The sequence below is a fragment of the Bos javanicus genome, chromosome 5 (genome assembly GCF_032452875.1).
Source record: "Bos javanicus breed banteng chromosome 5, ARS-OSU_banteng_1.0, whole genome shotgun sequence".
Classification (NCBI taxonomy): domain Eukaryota; kingdom Metazoa; phylum Chordata; class Mammalia; order Artiodactyla; family Bovidae; genus Bos; species Bos javanicus.
In genome coordinates this window covers 79399615-79424326 of record NC_083872.1, presented here as the reverse complement: position 1 = coordinate 79424326, position 24712 = coordinate 79399615, and the positions used below count along the sequence as shown (strand labels likewise).

General features: G+C 39.3%; 2 protein-coding genes and 1 long non-coding RNA gene across 19 annotated transcripts in view; 1 reads left to right on the top strand and 2 right to left on the bottom strand.

The window, feature by feature from the left end:
* Positions 1–6386, bottom strand: part of IPO8 (importin 8) — a 66664-nt gene extending 60278 nt beyond the window's left edge. For 2 of the 3 annotated variants that reach the window (XM_061417499.1, XM_061417500.1), the window contains exons 1-2: positions 6064–6386; positions 2041–2122 (exon numbers count right to left, since the gene is read on the bottom strand). In XM_061417499.1, coding sequence (XP_061273483.1) covers positions 2041–2122; positions 6064–6147 — 166 coding nt within the window. In that variant the 5' untranslated portion in view covers positions 6148–6386. Of the gene's footprint in view, positions 1–2040; positions 2126–6063 lie in introns of those variants that run through there. The other variant, XM_061417502.1, reaches the window with a different exon arrangement.
* LOC133247968 (uncharacterized) lies at positions 5016–21156 on the top strand. Its single transcript, XR_009736578.1, has 3 exons — positions 5016–5869; positions 14357–14429; positions 16287–21156. It is a non-coding gene; the product is annotated as an uncharacterized LOC133247968 (long non-coding RNA).
* A 108-nt stretch (positions 21157–21264) lies between these two features.
* The window catches only part of CAPRIN2 (caprin family member 2), a 42679-nt gene continuing 39231 nt past the window's right edge, over positions 21265–24712 (bottom strand). For 10 of the 15 annotated variants that reach the window (XM_061417489.1, XM_061417488.1, XM_061417483.1 and 7 more), the window contains 2 exons: positions 23328–23391; positions 21265–22187 (listed from right to left, as the gene is read on the bottom strand). In XM_061417489.1, coding sequence (XP_061273473.1) covers positions 21619–22187; positions 23328–23391 — 633 coding nt within the window. In that variant the 3' untranslated portion in view covers positions 21265–21618. Of the gene's footprint in view, positions 22232–23327; positions 23392–24712 lie in introns of all 15 variants that reach the window. The other 5 variants (XM_061417497.1, XM_061417493.1, XM_061417498.1 and 2 more) reach the window with 1 other exon arrangement.

The following is a 24712-nucleotide window of genomic DNA, read 5'->3' as shown; positions in this document are numbered from 1 at the left end:
TTAACTTAGCATTTCCGTTTGTTTCATCCTGTGAAAATATCTCCACTAGTATCCAGAGATATGTGTTCAAAGATGTTCATTTTAGCGTTGCCTCTAACAAAAACAATAAAAAGGGGCAATAAGGGACATGCCCACCAGTATCAGATTGCTTAAATACACTATGGTAGTTCTAATCCAAAGAAATACAGGAGAGGATGGGACAAACTGAGAGTAGCACTGAAATATACACATTACCACGTATAAAGCAGATAGCTAGTGGGAAGTTGCTGTAACACAGGAAGCGCAGCCCAGTGCTCTGTAGAAGGGTGTACCGTAGAAGGGTGGGGTGGGGAAGGGGTGGGAGGGAGGTTCAAGAGAATATATGTATACTTACAGTTGACTCATGTTATTGTACAGCAGAAACCAACTCAACATTGTAAAGCAATTATCCTCCAAACAAAAATAAATGTTTTTAAAAAAAGAATATATAGAGGAATGGGAGTATGGAAATCTCAGAAATATACTTTCTCTTTTAAAAAAAAGAAATACTAAATAAGTGTTACAAAGAATGAAGTATACATATGTGCACTGACATGGAATGATCTCCCAAGGGTATATGGTTAAATGAAAAAAAAAAGGAAATTACAAAATAGCATGTGTAGTGCAAACAGATTTTTATTACTTTTTAAAATCAGCATATCTACAGAAAAAGAAAAAGAATTAGAGAACCATGCACCAAAGTTGATAGTAGCTATCTCTCGGGGAAGGTTCAAGAGCAATCTAATAATATAAATTCTGTTTTTTTGAAATAGTTGTATGTCATACAAATAAGACTTATTAATTTAATAAACTGCTTTAAGATCCTTAAAAATACTATTTCTATTGCAAAGCTTTATAGCAAATTCACAATGGCCCTATAAACACTTAAGTTATTAAAGTAAGTTCCATTTAGCAAAATGTGGTTTCAAAACAGCCCTATTTTATAAAACAAACATTAAACTGAGAATTGTGATTTCAAAAAACTTACACTGAAGTCTCATAAACCTTATTAAAGTAAAAATAATTCCACCATGAATGTTTTTCCATAGTTTTTTCATAAGAAACTTATCTTTTCCATAAGATAATTTAACCACAAAGGGATCATTTAGGAAATCATACATATGTTTCCAAAATTTAATGATTCCCTACTTTATTCTGTTATGTTCAAGTAAAACTAAATACTTTTATCAGCATGTAGAGTATAATTCCATTTCTATAAAAGTGTTCATCTATTTCTATCTGAACACATGCACAGAGTAATGGGCACCTAATGATGAGTCATTTCTGAGTAATGAACGTAGGGTAATTTTTTTACTTTATTCTGTGTATTTTTCTATATTGCCAAATTTATTTATGAGTGTATGTCACTTCAATCATATAAATTAGCTACTGTCATTTGATCCCCTTCACTTGAAATTATTTTCTTTCCAGGACTCTTCATGCTCCATTTTTAACCTTCTGGTTTCTAATGACCAGTTCATTTAAAAAAGGAAGAAGAATAATAAAAAAAAAATCAAGGAACTACCCTAAGATCCACAGACCCAAAAGCAAAGTTCATGTTTATAACAAAAGTTCTGCTTCCCATCATGCGGTTAGGAACACCTGTGCAAACCTTCCCCCTCCATGATCTGACACATGGAATGGAGCCAAATTCATATACACAAATTCATGGTGTTAATCTATGGGTCTAAAGGCAAAGGCACCAGGAATCATTAAAAATTAGGGAGATAAAGCTACTAAACCTGAATAAGCTAAGAGGAAAAATGCCAAAGTTATAGGGAAAAGGGACTGCATTAATAGCTAGAAGGGGGAAGAGGACAGAAAAAGCTATGGGAGATTTAAGAGCTCCATATGAACCTCTAAATTTCCAGGGAAAAAGAGAGTCAGTTTTCAAGCCATGAGAAATACCTCATGTATGTTTCCTATGTTTTCAAAGAAAGCAGATATTTAGAAATGAAATAAAACTCTAGTTCTAGTTTTACCCATAAATAATCTTAGAAAGGAATGAAAAAACCAACTCACCTGCCTGGCGCACTGGGAATTCCACATGCTCAGACACTATAATCCGAAGTAGACTGGGGGCAAAATTGATAATCTTGTAAGACTGAAATTACAAAGAAATGTTTTATTAAAAATAGGGCAATACAAGTGAATAACTGTCAGCACCTGTTCCTGAATACATTCCTATCCAAACAAAAGAATAACTTTCAAAAGAAAAGAAACTCTCCAAAGCAAAATAAAGATTAATAAAATACAAAAAAATTTCTTAGAATAAATCGATGAATAAAAGAGTAAGAACACTTTTATGTTTTTTTAGATATATATTGTCAAAATGTTCTCCAGAAAGGGTGTAGCAATTTATGCTTCCCACAGTAGATTATATGTGTACCCATCTATCTAATATAGAGATTAGCATTATCATTCCTCCAAACTTTTCATCCTTATTCATACTTTAAATTACACTTATTCTAGCTTGAATTTTTTTTCCTGTCAGTTGGCTATTTGTTTTCTTCCACAAATTCTTTATTCCCCTCACTCTTCTGTAAAAGGAATATTTGTTTTATTCTTAGTAACTTCTAGGAGCTATTTTATGAATTTAAAATTTCAAATTTTTATTTGACTCATACATTGTGCTCAGTCGCTAAGTCATGTCTGACTCTGCAACCCCATTAGACTGCAGCCCGCCAGGCTCCTCTGTCAATGCAGTTTTCCAGGCGAGTGACTTATACAAGTGTTTCTTTCCAGCTTATTTGTGCTTCAATTTTGCTAGTACTTTTGATGAAAAGAAAACATGGGCTACAGAAAATGGAAGATCCAACAGAGAAAATGAACAATGGCTCTGCACAAGCCAGTCCAGATTGCAGCAGTATATGTACTTCAGGAGACAGGGTTGAGAGCTCTGTCACCAGCTGCCCTCTGCTGCCAGAGCATCTTTTAAACTTAGCAGCACCCAAGCAAGCCTGCACTGATGAAGTGCCTACTGTCTGGGCCATTTCTCCCCACAGACATGTTTTACTCTGACCTACTCCTGAGTTTGGCCATGGCGACTATAGATGCAAAAAAAGAGAGCGAGCGAGCAAGCAGCCTATTCCTTCTGATCATATTCCCTCCAGATGTCTAGTACCTGGACCACATTACAGGCCTGCCACATTCCCAGAGCTTACACTTGGCCATGCCTGCTGACATTCCCAGAAAAGACTCATAAATTCTCACTGAGACTAAGCCAGACAACGTCACAAGGAGTCTGTTCCGCTTACCTCCTCCCTAGACCCTGGATCTATGCTGGCATCTCTTTCAGTGCACCACTAGATTCATGCACACCACTCCTATTCCTAAATTTATCACCTTTCCTATTATTTATAATAACATTCATTGAGATAAATGTTTAACCAAAAAAATGGAGAAAATTGGCATCTTAAAAATAGTGGTTCTTTTCATATTCATTGGAAGGACTGAAGCTGAAGCTCCAATACTTTGGCCACCTGATGAGAAGAGCCTCAAGAGACTCACTGGAAAAGACTGAAGAAGGTACAAGGAGAAGAGGGTGGCAGAGAATGAGATGGTCAGATGGCATCACCGACTCAATGGACATGAATTTGGGCAACTCTGGGAGACAGTGAAGGACAGGGAAGCCTGGCATGCTGCAGTCCTTGGGATCACAAAGAGTCAGACACAACTTAGTGGTTTCAATTATAGATAAAGAATTTACTTCATATACAAAAATTTAAGATTCTGCAGTTTATAGAGGATGAAAGGAACAACAATTACAAAATAATTCAAAAATTTACTCTTGTTGTTCAGTCACTAAAATAAATGAGCTGGACCCTAATCCCTTGTGGTAGGTTACTCACTGGTTTATCCAACAAAGAAGGATGTTACAGTGGTGGTAAAGGATAAAGCATACAAAACGCGACATTAAAACCATATTTATTAAAAGGTTATGCAACATTATACTTTGGTCTTCTACTTACAATTGAAAAGAATACTTAGAGCATATTACAATCCAAAGCACTATATTGTACTAAATATAAATGCTAAATGAGTGACACAGCAATAAGCTACTTTTAGAAAGTTGCAGAGGTAGTTGTGGTCTATAGTGAGTTGGGTGGATATGGGGCAAGGCAGAGTTAGGTTGGTATGGATTTGGGTTGAAATATCAGGAACAAAGGGGCTTCCCAGGCGGCACTAGTGGTGAAGAACCGACCGGCCAATGCAGGAGACCTAAGAGACACTGTTTTGATCCCTGGGAAGATCCCCTGGAGGAGGCATGGCAACCCACTCCAGTATTCTTGCCTGGAGAATCCCATGGACAGAGGAGCCTGGTGGGTTACAGTCCATAGGGTGGCAAAGAGTTGGACAAGACTGAGCCAACTAGGCATGCACACACCACGAAGAAAAGGGTACGGGGTCCTAAATACCTCTTGCAGTTCTGCAGGTTCTCCACCTTCCCTTTCCACTTCTATAAAGTCAGCTGCACTTAACATACTGATGACTCAGAAACAATACAAGCATAGGCTCACAGAGCAGAGCAGTACAACAAGAGAAAAAAAGATATGATCCCTGTCCACACTATCAAAATAACATCTGGCCACATTGTGAAGAGAAGGGGGTCATAAACAGGCCAACTCCCCTGTTCAACTAGCAGAATGCAAGTTCAGCTCTTGCTTTGTTCCTCCTAACCAACGCCTGGATTACTACTCTTCCAACTAAGCAACACGTAGTACTTTTACCCTGCAAAGCCTGGGACAGGTACTGACCTTAACTTTCCCCTATTCTGAGAGAGAGTCCTTTTCTCTTTGAAGCACCAATACACTCCCTTTAGGTGTCAGTTGAACTCAACCTTCCCTCCAGAGTCAGTTATTTTCACTCTCTCATCCTGGATTCACACTTAACTCCACCCAGATTTCCCATTTAAACAATCCCTTTCAAAGATTCACAACCGATATCTGCACTTCAAAGTCAATTCCATCCAGGGAAAACCTAGGACACACTTATTTAAGACAGTCATTGTCACACTTTAAAAGTAGGAAGCACCGAATCACCTAGCTAGTTAATTAAAACACAACTGGGCCCCATCCCCAGAGGTTCTAATTCCTTAAGTCTAGAGTGAAGCCCCATAATTTGCATTTCCAACAAGTTCCCAAATGATGTTGACGTTGCTCATTCTGGGCAGCACTTTGAGAACCACTAATTCAGGTATATTCCTTTACATGTTAAGGATTACTGCAACCTCAAACCTGTCACTCTATCCTGGGGGTAGACCTTACTTCGTACTTTGTAGTGATAAGTTTATGATTCATTCTTACAGGGGAGGAGGAAAATACAACCTAGAGTTTGGGATCATTCAATTTGCCAATGTCGGTAATATCACTGGAACAAGGTCAAAGCTAGTTAGCAAGAATAAAGGAAGGGGGATAAAAGAAAGTCTCACACATTTTACCGTTTTTTAGAAAACCTCTACAAACTCTTACTATTCGGCGTGGCTTTTGCAAAGCACCACCACCATAAAAACTGTCTATTCTTCCCAAAGCACTCTTCCGCCAGCATTTCCCCAGCGCTCCAACAAACTCTGCCACTCAGGGTCTAAACGGTCCTGCCAAACCCACAGAAGCAGGCGAATGGACAGGGTTTCCCACAGCAACACCTAAAAAGGTCTGGGTCTGCAGAAAAAAAGAACTCAGATTTTAATTTTAAGTGGATTTTCCCACCAACTCGGCGTACTTAAGGAAAAGAAATCACATCCCGAAAACACTAGCAAAGCTTGCTAAAGCTTCTTTCTGCGGACCAGGCGAGCTGAACAAACTGCACTGGGAAGAAAAACGACAGGGAAAGATGCAAAGGTGGCCAACAGGTGCGTGAGCCGTTGAGAAAAGATCCAAGGAGTACGGTACCGCCGGACCCGGCGGCGGGGGCGGGGACGGAACCGGCCGAGAGACGCGTTGAGATCCGGGGTCCGGGGTCCCGGGTCGGGGCCCGGGTGGGGGTGGAGATCAGGGGCGCCGAAGAGGGAGAGCCCGGCGAGGCGGCGGAGGGCCCGCTCCTCACCTGGTTGAGTTCATTCTCGGCCGCAATCCGCAGCTTCGGGTCGATGGTGCCCTTCAGCGCCTGGATGATCCGGTTGAGGTCCATCTCCCCAGGCGGGGGCTCCGCGGCCCCCGGACCAGTAGGCCAGACTGCCGCTTTAGTTTTTCTTTTGACCCTCTCAGCCTCCTCCGCCGCGACCCCTGAACTACCTCACTCCTCACCCCCCGCCACCGTCGCCACCTGCAGCCACTTGCTGCGCCACTCTGACTCCGCGCCCCTTGTCCTCCCTTTCTACCCCCCACAACTCGCTCTCCATTCACCCTTTTACGACAGCCGGTGGGAGGCGGGAGAAGTAAGAAGAGGAAACGGCGCCTCCTTTACGGCGGCCTCTTCCCCAGGGCATGCTGCTATGGCCGCCCCCTCTAGCGGCCACCATGCTGCTGTACGGAAAGTGGTCTCGGCTTCTTTCCAGCAGGGAAACCGGCTCACTAGCTCCAACAGGCGGTCGTCGTGCTGCCCTACGGCAAAGAACTTCCTGCCATTTCCCTTTGGGAGAACCGAGCTCGCAAGGTGTCTCTTTACAGTTGCTTCCAAATTAAGCGTATATGGGTGGAATGGCACTATTTATTAGTCTGAAAATTCTTTGGGTATTACAACTGAGATCATCTGCGTGCGTGCTAAGTCGCTTCAGTCGTGTCCGACTCTGTGCGACCCTATGGACTGTACCCACAAGGCTCCTCTGTCATTGGGATTCTCCAGGCAAGAATACTGGCGTGGGTTGCCACGCCCTCCTCCAAGGGAATCTTCCCTACCCAAGGATTGAACCCTCATCTCCTATGTCTTCTACATTGGCAGGCGGGTTCTTTACCACTAGCACAAAGCTGTCTCTGTGGGAGCCATCATTCGTTCATTCAGTTACTCACTCACATCCTGAATGTTTTTTTTTTTTAATTCTATTTTTAAACTTTACATAATTGTATTAGTTTTGCCAAATATCAAAATGAATCCGCCACAGGTATTTTTCAGCCAGAGTACCAAGATACTTAGGTACCACATAACAAAATTAATTCAATGCAGGTTACTATGAAAGAACTCACAATGTGATAGAAGAGAAAAATATAAACAAATATACATAAAGTAACTGTTCCAGATCAGAGAAACTATATGCCTAGTCAAGGCTGTATATTGTCACCCTGCTTATTTAACTCATATGCAGAGTACATCATGAGAAACTCTGGACTGGAAGAAATACAAGCTGGAATCAAGATTTCCGGGAGAAATATCAATAACTTCAGATATGCAGATGACACCACCCTTATGGCAGAAAGTGAAGAGGAACTCAAAAGCCTCTTGATGAAAGTGAAAGTGGAAAGTGAAAAAGTTGGCTTAAAGTTCAACATTCAGAAAACGAAGACCATGGCATCCGGTCCCATCACTTCATGGGAAATAGATGGGGAAACAGTGGAAACAGTGTCAGACTTTATTTTTCTGGGCTCCAAAATCACTGCAGATGGTGACTGCAGCCATGAAATTAAAAGACGCTTACTCCTTGGAAGGAAAGTTATGACCAACCTAGATAGCATATTGAAAAGCAGAGACATTACTTTGCCCACAAAGGTCCGTCTAGTCAAGGCTATGGTTTTTCCTCTGGTCATGTATGAATGTGAGAGTTGGACGGTGAAGAAGGCTGAGCGCCAAAGAATTGATGCTTTTGAACTGTGGTGTTGGAGAAGACTCTTGAGAGTCCCTTGGACTGCAAGGAGATCCAACCAGTCCATTCTGAAGGAGATCAGCCCTGGGATTTCTTTGGAAGGAATCATGCTAAAGCTGAAACTCCAGTACTTTGGCCACCTCATGCGAAGAGTTGACTCATTGGAAAAGACTCTGATGCTGGGAGGGATTGGGGGCAGGAGGAGAAGGGGACAACAGAGGATGAGATGGCTGGATGGCATCACTGACTCGATGGACATGAGTCTGAGTGAACTCCGGGAGTTGGTGATGGACAGGGAGGCCTGGTGTGCCGCGATTCATGAGGTCACAAAGAGTCGGACGTGACTGAGCGACTGAACTGAACTGAAAGTTTCTGAAAATTTTCCAAATCTTCTCAGAAAAGTAGTGAAAGGCAAGAAACGTCATGCTGTCTCCACCCACTGTGGCCATATCTGGCCCCCAAATTTCAGTGGCATAAAAATATTAAGGAGCTAGTTGTTCCTGAGGTTACTCTGAAAAAGTTTAATTACACTTGTAAAGATGATTGTGGGCAAAATACATCTGAAGAGGTGTGATCTTTCCCAGAGCAGATAATTGAAACAAAATGGTTCCATTAACTGGGTTCAATCAAGAAGGTAGAAATTTTGTGGTAGAAAACTTAGCAGCCTGATCGCTTTCCCCTCTACAGGGGCTGTAAATGGGATCACATCCTGCAGCTGGGTGCAAAAGTGCCTAATATGTCTCTGGTTGCTTCCAGTTTTGCCCATTCTCTGAACTTCCATAGAGTAGTGTTTCTTACAGATTAATACTGTCATGTTCCTTCCTTGATGACTTCTCATCGATATCAAGATAAAATACAAACTACAAACTCCTTACCACTCAAGGTCTTATGAAACATAGTGCCTTTCATCTTCACACTATTTCCTTATCCTACTTTCTTGGACTTCATGAATCTAAAACTCCTTGACCTCTGGAATCTTAACTCCAATATCTTCTTTTCAGTTTAAGACCTTCTCTTCCGTCTCTGTCTCCCTTAATTACTTTACACCTATTTTCCAACACAATCACTTTTCCATCCTTTCTCAAGTCTACCCTTGACCCAATGTGAAAACTGTTACTGTTACAAATGTGTGTTCCTTCCTTAGGCCCCAAAATCCTGTTCCTTTCCTTTGCTCAGCATCACTTCAGCAACTGTTCCAACCCTCAAGACTCTTATCAAATTCCCTCTTTCCACAGAGCCCTGCAAAGATGAACAAAATCACCAGGCTCAATCACTGAAACACAAATTAATCTGTTTCCCTGCTTTAAGCCTGTTTACCAGGTTTCCCTGGTACTCAAACAGTTAAGAGTCTGCCTGCAGTGCAGGAGACCCAGGTTCAGTCCCTGGGTGGGGAATGTCCCCTGGAGAAGGAAATGGCAACCCACTCCAGTATTCCTGCCCGGAAAATGCCATGGACGGAGGAGCCTGGCAGGGTACAGTCCATGGGGTCGCAAAGAGTCAGACATGACTGAGCAACTTCACTTTCATTTTACCCTGCTTTACACCTCCTTGCCTCCAATCTGAACCTAATCTCCCATTCCCCTGGGACCTTGCTCCACAAATCTCTATTCTATATATTTTTCATTAAAATGAATTGAGTATTATTACACTTATGGTTGAAAATTTGTGAAACATTTTTCCTCTATTTTCAACCTCTTTCTCTCCACTGATTCAACCTCAGCCTAAAAACATCTCCCCCGGTTAAAAACACTCTTTTTTGCAATAATACTCTCTATTGTTCATCCTTTTCCAAAGAATGGTATTCATTCCTTGTCTCCGCTTCCTTACTTTGCTTCAATCGGTTATTCCTAGGCTTCTGCCTTCATTTCTACCACTAAAACTGCCAACAAAAAGTGAACACTAATCCCTTAGTTACTATCTAAGGTATGTGCACTTGATATATGCAAGATACAGTTTTAGTTCTCATCTTAAAACCTCTCACTGGTATCCAACACTGTACTGTGTGTATACACACACACACACACACACACACACACATATATATATACATACATATATACATATATATATGGTATCTTTGTATAACACAACTAAATACTACTGAGAATACAGAGAAACTGGATCACTCATACATTGTTGGCTGGAGTTTTAAATGGTACAGCCTCTCTGGAAAACAGTGGCTAAACAATCTGGCACATTTATACCATGGGAATACTACTGAGCAGTTGAAAGGAATAAAACAGGCAACAACATACTCGATGAATCCTAGATGAGAATTATGACAAGTGAAAAAAAGCCAATCCCAAAAGGTTACATACTCTTTGATATTTATATATTTTTTAAATATCAGTTCAATTCAGTTTAGTCCCTCAGTAGGGCCCGACTCCTTGCGACCCCATGGACTACAGCACATCAGGCTTCCCTGTCCTTGACCAACTCCCGGAGCTTGCTCAAACTCATGCCCATCGAGTTGGTGATGCATCCAATCATCTCATCCTCTGTCGTCCCCTTCTCCTCCCGCCTTCAATCTTTACCAGCTTCAGGATCTTTTCAAATGAGTCAGTTCACATCAGGTGGCCCAAGTAGTGGAGTTTCAGCTTCAGCATCAGTCCTTCCAGTGAACACCCAGGACTGATCTCCTTTAGGATGGACTGGTTGGATCTCCTTGCAATCCAAGGGATTCTCAAGAGTCTTCTCCAACACTACAGTTCAAAAGCATCAATTCTTTGGTGCTCAGCTTTCTTTATACTCCAAATCTCACATCCATATATGACGACTGGAAAAACCATAGGTTTGACTAGATGGACTTTGGTTGGCAAAGTAATGTCTCTGCTTTTTAATATGCTATCTAGGTCGGTCATAGCTTTTCTTCCAAGGCGCAAGCATCTTTTAATTTCATGGCTGCAGTCACCATCTGCAGTGATTTTGGAGCCCAAGAAAATAAAGTCTCTCACTGTTTCCATTGTTTCCATTATTTGCCATAAAGTGATGGGACCGGAAGCCATGATCTTAGTTTTCTGAATGTTGAGTTTTAAGCCAAATTTTTCACTCCTCTTTCACTATCATCAAGAGGCTCTTTAGTTCTTCTTCCCTTTCTGCCATAAGGGTGGTATCCTCTGCATATCTGAGGTTATTGATATTTCTCCCAGCAATCTTTCCAGCATGTGCTTCCTCCAGCCTGGCATTTTGTATGATGTACTCTGCATAGAAGTTAAATAAGCAGGGTGACAATATACAGCCTTGACATACTCTTTCCCTATTTGGAACCAGTCTGTTGTTCCACATCCAGTTCTAACTATTGCTTCTTGACCTACATACAGATTTCTCAGGAGGCAGGTCAGGTGGTCTGGTATTCCCATCTCTTGAATTTTCCACAGTTTGTCGTGATCCACACAGTCAAAAGCTTTGGCATAGTCAATAAAGCAGAAGTAGATGTTTTTCTGAAACTCTCCTGCTCTTTCAATGATCCAACGGATGCTGACAATTTGATCTCTGGTTCCTCTGTCTTTTCTAAATCCAGCTTGAACATCTGGAAGTTCACGGGTCAAGTACTGCTGAAGCCTGACGTGGAGAATTTTGAGCATTTCTTTGCTAGCATATGAGATGAGTGCAATTGTGCAGTAGTTTGAGCATTCTTTGGCATTGCCTTTCTTTGGGATTGGAATGAAAACTGACCTTTTCCAGTCCTGTGGCCATTGCTGAGTTTTCCAAATTTGCTGACACGTTGAGTGCGACACTTTCACAGCATCATCTATTAGGATTTGAAATAGCTCAACTAGAATTCCATCACCTCCACTACCTTTGTTCGTAGTAATGCTTCCTATGGCCCACTTGACATCACATTCCAGTATGTCTGGCTCTAAGTGGGTGATCACACCATCGTGCTAATCTGGATCATGAAGATCTTTTTGTATAGTTCTGTGTATTCTTGCCGTCTCTTCTTAATATCTTGTTTCTGTTAGGTCCATACCATTTCTTTTCTTTACTGTGCCCATCTTTGCATGAAATGCTGCTTTGTTATCTCTAATTTTCTTGAAGAGATCTTTAGTCTTTCCTATTCTATTGGTTTCTTCTATTTCTTTGCACTGATCACTCAGGAAGGTTTTTTTATCTCTCCTTACTGTTTTCTTCTATTCCTTTGCACTGATCACTGAGGAAGGCTTTTTTATCTCTCCTTTTATCTACTCCTTACTGGAACTCTGCATTCAAATAGGTATATCTTTTCTTTTCTCCTTTGCCTTTAGCTTCTCTTCTTTTCTCATCTATTTGTAAGGCCTCCTCAGACAACCATGTTACCTTTTTGAATTTCTTTTTCTTGGGAATGGTCTTGATCGCTGCGTGTACATGTCACAAACTTCAGTCCATAGTTCTTCAGACACTATCATATCTAATCCCTTGAATTTATTTGCCATTTCCACTGTATAATCATAAGGGGTATGATTTAGGTCATACCTGAGTGCTCTAGTGGTTTTCCCTACTTTCTTCAATTTAAGTCTGAATTTGGCAATAAGGAGTTCATGATCTGAGCCACAGTCAGCTCCCAGTCTTGTTTTTGCTGACTGTATAGAGCTTCTCCATCTTTGGCTGCAAAGAATATAATCAATCTGATTTCAGTGTTGACCATCTGGTGATGTCCATGTGTAGAGTCTTCTCTTGTGTTGTTGGAAGAGGGTGTTTGCTATCACCACTGCATTCTCTTGGCAAAAGTCTGTTAGCCTTTGACCTGCTCATTTTGTACTCCAAGGCCAAATTTGCCTGTTACTCCAGGGATCTCTTGACTTCCTACTTTTGAATTCCAGTCCCCTATGATGAAAAGGACATCTTTTTTGGGTGTTAGTTCTAGAAGGTCCTGTAGGTCTTCATTGAACTGTTCAACTTCAGCTTCTTCAGCATTACTGGTTGGGGCATAGACTTGGATTACTGTGACATTGAGTGGTTTGCCTTGGAAACAGGCAGAGATCATTCTGCAGTTTTTGAGACTGCACCCAAGAACTGCATTTAGGACTCTTTTGTTGATTATGAGCGCTAACTCCATTTCTTCCAAAGGATTCTTGCCCACAGTAGTAGATATCATGGTCATCTGAGTTAAATTCATCCATTCCAGTCCATTTTAGTTCACTGATTCCTAAAATGTCAATGTTCACTCTTTCCATCTCCTGTTAGACCATTTCCATTTACCTTGATTCATGGACCTAATATTCCAGATTCCTATGTAGTGTTGTTCTTTACAACATCGGACTTTACTTCCATCACCAGTCACATCAACAACTGGGCATTGTTTTTGCTTTGGCTCTCTCTCTTCATTGTTTTGGAGTTATTTCTCTACTCTTCTCCATAGCATATTGGGCACCTACTGACCTGGGGAGTTCATCTTTCAATTTTGTTATCTTTTTGCCTTTTAATACTATTCATGAGATTCTCAAGGCAAGAATACTGAAGTGGTTTGCCATTCCGTTCTCCAATGGACCACATTTTGTCAGATGTCTCCACCATGACCCATACATCTTGGGTGGCCCTACACAGCATGGCTCCTAGTTTCATTAAGACAAGGCTGTGGTCCATGTGATCAGTTTGATTAGTTGTCTGTGATTGTGATTTTCATTCTGTCTGCCCTCATAAGGATAAGGGCCTTATGGACAAGAGACTGTCTGTGGGGGAAACTGGGTCTTGTTCTGATGGTGGGGGTGGGGGGCGGGGGGCGCATGCTCAGTAAATCTTTAATCCAATTTTCTTTGATGGGTGGGGCTGTGTTTCCTCCCTATTCTTTGACCTAAGACCAAACTATGGTGGAGGTAATGAAGAAAATGGTGACCTCTTTCAAAAGATCCCATGCCAGGCACTGCTGCACTCAGTGCCCCCAACCCTGTAGTAGGGCACTGCCTGACCCATGACTCCGCAGGAGACTCCTGGACACTCACAGGCAAGTCTGGGTCAGTCTCTTGTGGGGTCACTGCTCCTTTCTCCTGGGTCCTGGTGCGCACAGACATTCATAAAATAATTAAAAACAGATCGGGGCTTCTGAGGGATTCAAGTGGGGATGGCTACAAGAGGGAAGTGTATGTTAATATGGAAGGGCAACATGAGGGATTGCTGTGCAAATGGAAATAATCTGTGTCTTAACTGCATCAACCTCATTATCCTAGTTGTGATATTGCATCACAGTTTTGCAAGATGTTACTTTTGAAGGAAACTGAATAAAGGGTACACAGGATCCATCTGTATTATTTCTTACAACTACATGAGAATCTACAATTATCTCAAAATAATTTTAAGTTACAAAATATATAATTAAATAAAGAGATGATGTTCCCATGAAAACTGTGTATGCTTTGAAAAGATGCAGTGAAGTCAAGTTACTAAAAAATAATGCTGTCAAATTCTGAGACAACAAAAATAAAACACACCAAAAAAACCCCATAAACACCTATTTCTTTACAAGTGTTTTAAAGTAGCTTTCCCTAAACTATATCTTTAGCTTATAATGGTTCACTGTTTATGAGTTCCCTCTTTTTTACTACTATGTACAATATGAGAGTATGTCTGTATAAATTAACATATTCATCTTAAGATAGAATTTGAGTGAGCTGTATTTTCTCATTGTAGTTTGCTTATTGCCTCACCTTTCTGGGCCTGTTTGCTCATCTGTTTCCAAAAGCTACTGTGAAGACTGAATAAGGTAAGTACATTGCCCATGCTAATGCTCAGTATTAATTATTATCATTGTATTCTATTAAGGAGAGGAGAGACCTTATTCATCCTTTGATAAATGAGACATAGTTCCATACTATGCCTGACACATAATAAGCAATTAGTAAATATTGGTTGAATGAATAAATAAGTGAATGTGTGAGAGAGAAGGCATCTGAAACAGGATATACACAGTAAGAATAAAGAAGATAGGACAGATACGAGACATTTCACAGAAACAACAGAAATTTGTGATTTCATTGGCGCAACAGAAATTTGTGACTGATTATATCCACAAAGTAACAAAAAGGAAGTCAAAAATGATTATAGAGCATCAAGATTTGATGACCTTTGGGAAAATGGGAAGAGTTCTATATTCTGGAGGAAAGATGAATTTGTCTTTAGACATGTTGAACTAGAGGTGCTTATGGGTTATACAGATAGATTTCCAGTGACATCTGGAAATTGACATCTGGATCTCACAACAGAATAGCTGGGTGAGAAAGAGGAAGTTATGACGGGGAGACGGGGTGCGGGGAGGTGGTTACAAGAAGGAGTAAAGAGAACCGTGAGTCATCTGTGTATGTAAGTTAGTTGACAGCATAGAAGTAGATGACATCATCCTAGAAATACAGCTATAGAGGATAACTGGCATGATTACAGCTCAAGTTATGGAAAGCAATTTTCACTCCAAGCACTACCACTGTGGCCTTTTTTTAAGATTTAACATTTCAGTCATCTAAATGGAATATCACACAGCTGTCCTCCCCATCTGTTGGCAGCAGCTCATCTGCTATGTTAGCAGCAAGTCTATGTTAGCAGGATTGAATCTCATCCATATGGTAAAGACAAAAATGGGAGTTAAAACCCAATGCACAAAAATCTCTATCTGTAAGTTACATGATCTCTTAATCTTAAATCATTCAAATGATCTGTGAGTATGATAAATTTTTTGACTAAATGCCTCTACTTCAAAAGGGTCTCTATTGGCTGAACTCTACGTCATAGCACCTGAAATACAGGCAACAGTACTTACATACGTCTCATAAATGTAAGATCTTCAGTATTGTTAGTATAATAAAGTCAGTGGCATGGTACTCTCCTTTGAACTGTCGCATGTAACCAAAAGCCGTGAGTAGAGTTTTTTAGAAGAATCTGACAGACCTCTCAGTTAAAGAAGAATTTTTTTTAAACAAAAAAATCTATTGTTGTTGTTTAGTCACTTAGTCATGTCTGACTCTTTGTGACTCCGTGGACAACACGCCAGACTTCCCTGTCCTTCACCATACCCTGGAGTTTGGACATGTCCATTGAGTCGATGATGCCATCCAACCTGATACTGATAACACTGATAAGAAATCAGTATTTATAAGCTAAAGTAATAAAGGGTTCGGAGAAGGCAATGGTACCCCACTCCAGTACTCTTGCCTGGAAAATCCCATGGACAGAGGAGCCTGGTAGGCAGCAGTCCATGGGGTTGCTAAGAGTGGGACACGACTGAGCGACTTCACTTTCACTTTTCACTTTCATGCATTGGAGAAGGAAATGGCAACCCACTCCAGTGTTCTTGCCTGGAGAATCCCAGGGACGGGGGAGCCTGGTGGGCTGCTGTCTATGGGGTCGCACAGAGTCGGACACAACTGAAGCGACTTAGCAGCAGCAGCAATAGAGGGTTAGGAAGTTTTGGATCAGAAGCCAGAAATTTCCATCTCCAAGAAACTAAAATGATAGTAGTGGTGGGAGGCAGAGAAACTAAAAAGAGTGGTATTAACTAAGGCTGAAGATGAAATTTGTACTTTCAAATCAGTTTTTTTCCTCAAAATCTTCTGTTTCTTCATTTCCTCAGACTTTCCACATTTCACTTTGGAAATGGAGTCATCCTGTTCAAATTCAGGACATATGAAAAATGATAACTTATGACAGCCTCAACCAGGTTCAGTGTATCCAGTTCACAGTGTTTAGTCTGCCCTAGTAAAAGCTGAGTAGTACCTCTAAAATAACTGTGTGCAAAAAGAAAAGAAAAAGAAAAGCAATGGAAAATACGAGGAAACCACACCTGAGAACTAAAGAAGAGCAACACGAACAATAGGAATGGCTGCCACTGTACTTGGACTCAAAGCCTGGCTGGGGCACTTCTGCTAGTGGCCTTACAAAGTCAGTCTCCAACTGTCCCAATTTTCTTATCTCCTAAAAAAGTATCTGCCTCACCAGGACCACTATGAAGATCAAATAAGATTACACAAATCAGAGTACTCTAAATCATTAAGTGAAATACAAATATTAGTGAAAGGTGAAAGGTTTTTATAGTAAAATTCTTCCATGTGTTATCCCAGGCTTAATGATAATTAAAGCAGACCCTCAAGCTCTATCCAAGCAAAAACAAGACAGGGTAAGTACCACAGCAATCTAACATTTTATCTTTAGTTTTTAACAAAAAAGTGACAAGTACATTTAAAGTTCTATAGTAATATGCAGAATGAAAAATACCTACTAACCAACCCCTTTTCCTGAGAGCCAACACTATCACATTTTGTACATACTACTAGGAAAAAAAAATTCAACCACATATACTTTCTTTCAGAAATTTTACACAAATGACATTGCACACACTGCAGGATAGTCTTTTCTGACTTAACCAATTCCTACTGATGGACATCTAGGTTGTTTCTCCAGTTTTTGCTGTTATAATTAATGCTGTATCTCAGTGTAATTCCAAAACTATTTGTAAATTACTAGTACTGGAATTTCGGCGTCAGAAAGCATATACTTTATCTTTCCAAAAAGTACTCATTTTATTATCATCTACAGTATGCGTGCCTGTTTTCCCACATGCTTTCCACAAGATGCACTTTAAAACTTTACAATATGCTTACTGATTTTTTTAAAGTACATATGAACTGAGTGTTCAATTCTGCTGGCCATCTTTTTCTTGATTTTCTCCTCCTGCAGGCAGTCATTTGTCTTTTGACATTATTTTCCCTAACAGAACTTTAAGAGGTATAAATTCTACATGTCAAATTTATCCATCTTTTACAGCTTCAGTGTTAGACAACTCCTCCCTACTTCCACACTGGTGTCCTCTCCACAAAAATCATGATACTATGAACTCAAAAGTCAAGAAGCCCCAGCTCTGCATTCAAAGCTTCCACTCACTTTTAGGTACCACTTCTTAAATATGAATACTCAACCAATAATCACAAGATTCTGATCAAATGTAACACCCCAGATAAGAGATTAGGACAAACAGAAAGTGTAGGAAACAGACTACAAAGGGAAGAAAACTTAGAGAGAAAAACTATCCTCAGAATTAGACAATAATGCAATCTTAAAACGAATAGACTACACATGTAAGGAACATTCAAGATAACAGAAGTATACTTAAAAATTTAACATACCAGAAATTTAAAACTCTGTAAAAATGTCAGAAGACAAAATCAAGGAAATCTTCCAGGAAGTGAAACTTAGAAACAAGAGAAAAGATGAGAAGATTAAATAACCAGTCCAATGAGGTTTAACTTTGGAATAGTCAGATTTCCAGATACAGATCAGGAAAAACAGAAGTGTGATAGAAATCAGAGAAATAACTCAGAGATTTGCTCTCAGCAGATGAAATGGATAAAACTGTTACTGATGTGTCTGAGCATTCATCTTTGTAGCCCCCGAGTCAGGTACAAATCAGATAAGCCAGCTATTTGAAAGACTAAATTAATCACTTATTTCAAAGCATAAAGCCCTTGAAATAAAATAATAATGCTTACAAAACTTACAATTAGTGAGCCCAAGGCTTCCTGATACTTAAAACGGGTAACTATTTTATCATCTGGCATTCAGCATCTTGCTGTGGTAGCAAGTGAGCTGTCCCTATCAGTTTGTCAACACTCGCCAAAAGCTGAAAAGTGAGGATTAAAGGTATTGACCTAATCATTGAAGTGACAATTAAAAATACCCCTGAGATACATTACCAAGTGGAGGACCTAGAGAAACAACTCAAAAATCTTTCATCAAAATAAAGTGTTTGTCATGGGAGCAGAGTGGAATTCATGTGAAAAAACCTTTAGTCTACATGCCAAAAATTTCACCTTATAAAATATATAAAGTATCATCACAAAGATCACAATAGGACATCAGTCAATAAGAAAGAAAATTTTGCAAACAGGGAAGATTAAAGTATAAAAACACAGGATGTGATGTCAAAGCACTGTAAAATTGTAGCTATCACAGAGTTTGTGTATGTGCGCAAGCATGCTCAGTCATTCAGTCATGTCGCTCTTTGCTACCCCTTAGACTGTAGCCCACCAGGCTTCTCTGTCCATGGAATTCTCCAGGCAAGAACACTGGAGTGGGTAGCCATTCCCCTCTTGAGGGGATCTTCCCACCCAGGGACTGAACCCACATTTCCTACATTGCAGGAGGTTTCTTTACCACTGAGCCTCCAGGGTGGAGTTTAGAAAGTTTCAATTTAAAAACGGAATGGTTGACAAGATACTTGGTATGGGAGGCAAGTGAACAAACCTCTCAAAAATATTTCCTGCTTTAAATACCTGCATTTACTCCCTAAATAACTTTAGAGGAGATAGGAGTCAGTTGCTCACAATTCTTAAGGGGAAATTCATTTAACAAAAGACTAAAAGATTTCAAGTGGGAAAAAAAAAAAACCTCAAGGCAAATTTATAGAAAATCTATAGAAAATAGAAAAACCACCTCCCCTATCTCTATCTCCTAGAAAAACCACCTCCCCTATCTCTATCTCCAGTAAGACAAGTAACAATCTATATATTCAGAGATATATTGTAACTTTATGGAATGCCTTTCCACCTGTCATACCCACAAGATCCTCTCAGTAAAATATAAGTTCCTTATACAAGGTCCCTAAATGTGCTTTTGCATATCTATGGATCCCCACCATCTTTTGCAAAGGTATCTAAAATCTGCTTACGTACATCTTTCTGTAAAGACATCTGGACTTTTACTAAAAGATTCCAGAAGAACTGTATCTTCAAAAGTTATAGTGCTTCAGAATGAAAGATCTTGTTCATCCATTCCTTAAGTCTAAGAATTATTAATTTTCTAGTTCATTATCTTTATACTTAGAAAAATAGTATTTCATTTAAAATACTCTCCTAAAACATGAGTTTCATGAGGGGATATCCTAGGTAATGAATCTCTTCTTGTTGGACACTTATCTTAAAAAATATAAAGTCATTCACAATATTTTAAATAAACATTGATTGGGTGCTGGATAAAAAACTAAACTGAAGACCCTAATGCAGCAGAAAATAGTGGCTAAAAAGGACTGAGAAAGGCCTCACTGAACTTGATCAACTGTTATTAAACATCAAGTTTTCCACTCAATCATTTAATCGTATTTCTGCTTTCCTATACAGGGGCTTCCCTCATAGGTCAGTTGGTAAAGAATCCGCTTGCAATGCAGAAGACCTCAGTTCAATTCCTGGGTTGGGAAGATTCACTGGAGAAGGAATAGACTACCCACTCCAGTATTCTTGGGCTTCCCTGTATGCTTTTCAGTTTGTGCTCTGGACATAAAAGCCATGAACTAACTAGAATACTGATATCTTTAACTCACAAAGTACATCATGTGTTGAAAAGTTCTGTTAAATAGTGAATCACATTACATCCTCTATCTTGAGAGCACTATACTAACATTTAACACCACACCTAGCTCAAAAATATTAACCATAATGATTTAATGCTCTTACACCATCTTCCTGAGATTATTTAACAACAGAGTGAGTGAAGGATCAGAACAAGATCTTTCTACCTCAGCAAGTGACTTGCTTGGTTGCAAAGTAAGAATGCCATTTCTCTGACCCTTAATAAACCCTTAGCATATGCAATCAAAATGTTTATTTTAAAAAACTATTCTTTAAAGTCACTGAGAAACATTATCAAGTTCCTATTAGTGAGAAGCATTTACAAACAAATCAAGATCTGTGATGATGTATGCCCAGATGGACATTGAACTCTGGCTATACTGCATGCAAGACAGTATATACACACGCAGAACCTGCAAGCTTTCAGAATGACAAAAACACAATTACAGCACCTAACGTTTATTAAATGCTTAAGTGCCAGTTATTGTGTTAAGTCTTTTAGATGCATTAAACTGTTTAGCTGAACTTCACAACTGCCCTATGAGGCTGATCTATCATGCCCATTTTACATCTTGGGAAATGGTCTTTTAAAAAATCTTAAGATGTATAACTTGCCCAAGATCAGTTACTAAGTGGCAAAAGCAGCACTCCAACACAGCACTGCCTGACCACAGACCGATGTGTGCTTTTTGATGACTAAATATTTTACCTACTCAAATTAAGAATCCACAAAAAAGCATAAGCCTTATTGACAGTGGACCAGTAGTATTATCTATGTATCTCCTGCTCTATTTTGTATTCATATGGTAGGAACTTGAAGACAGCTAAATAAAGGATAACACACTCTACTACAAAATAACTTCAAGGAGAATATGTGATTTAGGCAGTGGAAAACAGATGAAATACTTTGATGAATGATATGTATAACAACAGAAAAGTAACTCAAAGGAGCTCTCATAAATAAAAGGCTTATTTTAAAATAAACAGTATGATTGGGATTGGGAACACGTGTACACCTGTGGCGGATGCATGTTGATGTATGGCAAAACCAATACAATATTGTAAAGTAAAAAAAAAAAAAAAAGAATAAATAAATAAAATAAACAGTATGAACCCATGAAGATTCCCATCCAAGAGTTATCAGTGATGAACACTAAAAACTAAACATCTTACCTCTTAACTAAATGTTTAATCAAATAAGAACACTGAAGATGCAGGTAACTTTTTTATTGAGGCACAACAAGGCATTATAATTTGCCTGAACGTGAGGCAGTTAGTTTAGTAAGCTGAACATTAATACAGTTAAGGATTAAGTGCAAACAATATACATTCACAGCTTGACTAGCGAGGCTACATCACAATTTATAAAGTGCCAGATTAGTGCTAATTGTCATTCAGCTTGAAATTTTTCACCATGAGGAGGAAAACAAAAAGTAAGGATCTCCTCCTCCTCCTAGGAATGAAAACATTTTCCTTAACCAATCAGTCACAAGGGCAAGAACTACTTTTCCTTATTCCCACTAATTAGAACACCATATCCTTTCACTGTCGATTCTGTACTGACTTTCAATCTTGGTAAAGCAGATAGCCTGAAAATGTAGAATATTTCCAGCTACTTCCATAAATTGCTCCTCTGTGCAAACGTAACCATATCTGGTCTCCCTGGAAGAGCTGAAGAATTGCGTGATTGCTAGCAGTTTCGTGGTCTGGAGCACCATCATTGGCATAGGCAGATACCAAGACCTCTTCATTCTTCATGAGGTTGACATACAGTGGCACATTCACTGCCAGCTTTAGCATATGAAAAATGAAAACATAAGTGCCATTCACTGGGCAATTAAATCTACCAAGCTGAAGATCAAAAGTTTCTCCCAAGTTGTTCAGAAGAAGATCAAACACAATAGGTTGATCTAAAGTCCCAGGGGCGAGATTAGAGGTTCTGGCTGCTGAGAAGGCAACGCGCATCTGCTGAGGCAGGGGGTACACGTGTACTGGCAGTATGGTGGCTGCTGGGTTTGTCACTGGCACATCCACAGGGGTCATGCTACGGGAGTCTCCTTGTCCAGAGTCACCACTGTTAAAGGTTTCGTTGTCTCTTTCTGGGCTGCTCACCTGAGAAGAATCACTCCACCCTGCTGTTTTATTAGCAACAGTGAGTTTCTCATAATGAAGCAGTTAGCTTTGAACACAATATTTAACATTAGTCGGCTACTGAAACACAGATAAAAATGCATTTTATAGTAAGTTTTTTAAAAAGCAATAAAGTAGAGCTACAGTATACTTTTCTAGATTTCTCTGACAATAGGTTTGTATAGTACTATTCTAAAGCCAGAAAGGACCTAGATGATTTTGTCCAGTAGCTTTATTTTTTAATATTAAGAAAATGAGGCCCCCCAAAAGTTGGATAACTTAACACTAGTTACAGCGGGCAAAGTGTAAAACCCAGATGTGAATGAACAGTCTATTCTTTATCTTTCGCCCATATTTCTGAGTTATTAATTCCTCAGTGATAAATCTCCAAGTTATTTAACAGAGAAGGACTCAAGAAAACTGAGATTACATAAAAGAAGCAACTTTTGGAACTAGACATTCAAACATTTTGTTATGGTACTAAGTTCCATAATAAATGCTTATCTTTATTTCTAAGTTAATGTGATTTCATAAAATTTTAATGTTTTCAGTAGTATACAAAAACACTGCTCAGATAGAAGGCAAAGATAATGTGAATAGTGGCTACTTTCTTAAAAGAAAAAGCTTCTTTTTTCTTGTGACAAAGTTAATCTTCATTCTTGATTTTCTCAGTTACACTGAGTCTTTTAATTGTACCTTCACATTTTAAGAAGTATTACAGTATTTTGCTTTTATTCAAGTCATGGCGTCTTAACCACTGTTTATTCCTATCTGTCAATGTACTAAGGGGCACTAGAGTATCTAGGAGTGCCCATTATTCCACAACCACCATCCTGAAACAGCACCCAAAACTATACCAAGTTGGTATAGTGAATATGCACCTAAGGTTAAATTATGCTCTGGTGCCAAGCAAATTTAAAAAATACACAACACCCACATACACTTAAGAGTGACGAATGATCTCCACAGCCTTTCTAGTAGTCCAGTATATCTCCCTTGGGTCTACAGAACTGCATTTAAGCAAACCAAAAACCTCAAAAGATAAATGTTGAAAACAACATACTTTGGGGAGAACTTGACAGAGAATAAAGAAAGATCTAGAGGTACGTTTTGGGTAAATAAATTCCTCAGTTAATTATCCTTACCTCTCGAATTTGCCCGAGGACCAGCAGATGTCCCTCCTCGCTTGTAACACTGCTGGAAATTATCCTAAAATGAACACATAGTATTTACCTCAGCACAAAAAAATGCAAAATAGTTACTAGCAAATAAATCTGTAAGACTAAGTCCTCTGAGCTTTTGATCTGGCCTTCTCCAACAACCAACCAAAGGGGCTCAGATGACACCAAGAAAAACAAAATAAGGGTCATAGTAACATATATCTTCATCTGTTAATTAACCTGACAGGTTAGATATGTTAACACTTGCAAAAACAGGAAAGCATTTAGATAACACTACATAAAAGACACAATACTAGGTTATGAGGGAAATTCAGAAATATGGCCTGGTCCTCTGTGCCTCATCTCAATACAAAAGGACATAATAAAGCAAAAATACAGACTAATTCAGTCTCTCTATTTATAAACCAAAGGGTGATGACAACTATTAACTGTGTTAAGGGTTTTGTTTTGACAGGGAAATTGGTAAGAATTATAACACATGAACATATTATTTCCTGGAATCCTTACCAAAAAATGTCCAAAAGACAACATTTCAAACTGACTCCCAAGTATGATAAAAGCCCCCCGTACAAGTCATGAAAAGAATAATTAACGGTGTCATTAATTATTAACGTGTAATAAAAAGTTTCAATAGGACAAGAAAATACATAATAAAAATAATATTCCTACCCCAAACTCCTCATCCTCTTCCCAAGAACACTACTATCATTGATATCTTATGTTTCCTCAATAAGAAAGCGAAAACAGCACCAAAAAATACTAGAATACTGGTACTGAGAACACATGTGCTATTATTGAAGTTAGTTTTAGTCAACATATTCTCTTCACACACAGTATTGACAATCAAGTAATAATAGTATTTGAATCCTTGATACATGCCTGGCATTTTCATACAAAGCACTTATGTCCATCACTTCATTTAATCCTAAGACTCTCTCAGAGTAATCCTCAACACTTCAGATATAAGTAACTCAAACTGATGAGTCTCCATCTAAAAGATAAGGAACTATGGAGAAGGAAATGGCAACCCACTCCAGTACTCTTGCCTGGAAAATCCCATAGATGGAGAAGCCTGGTAGGCTACAGTCCATGGGGGTCACAAAGAGTCAGACACGACTGAGTGACTTAAAAAAAAAAAAAAAAGATTAAGGAACTAGAGCTCAAAAAGTTTATATAACATGTCAAAGATCACACAATGAGAGGAGTGGTGAGATCCGGGGTCAAACTCAAGTCATTCAGGTGACATGGTGTGTTCTCCAAAGTGTGTTCTTCCATACTGCCTCTGTACAGACATCTATCTTACCTCATGTAACTGTAAGTGCTTCAAGTATAGATCCTTTGTATATTAA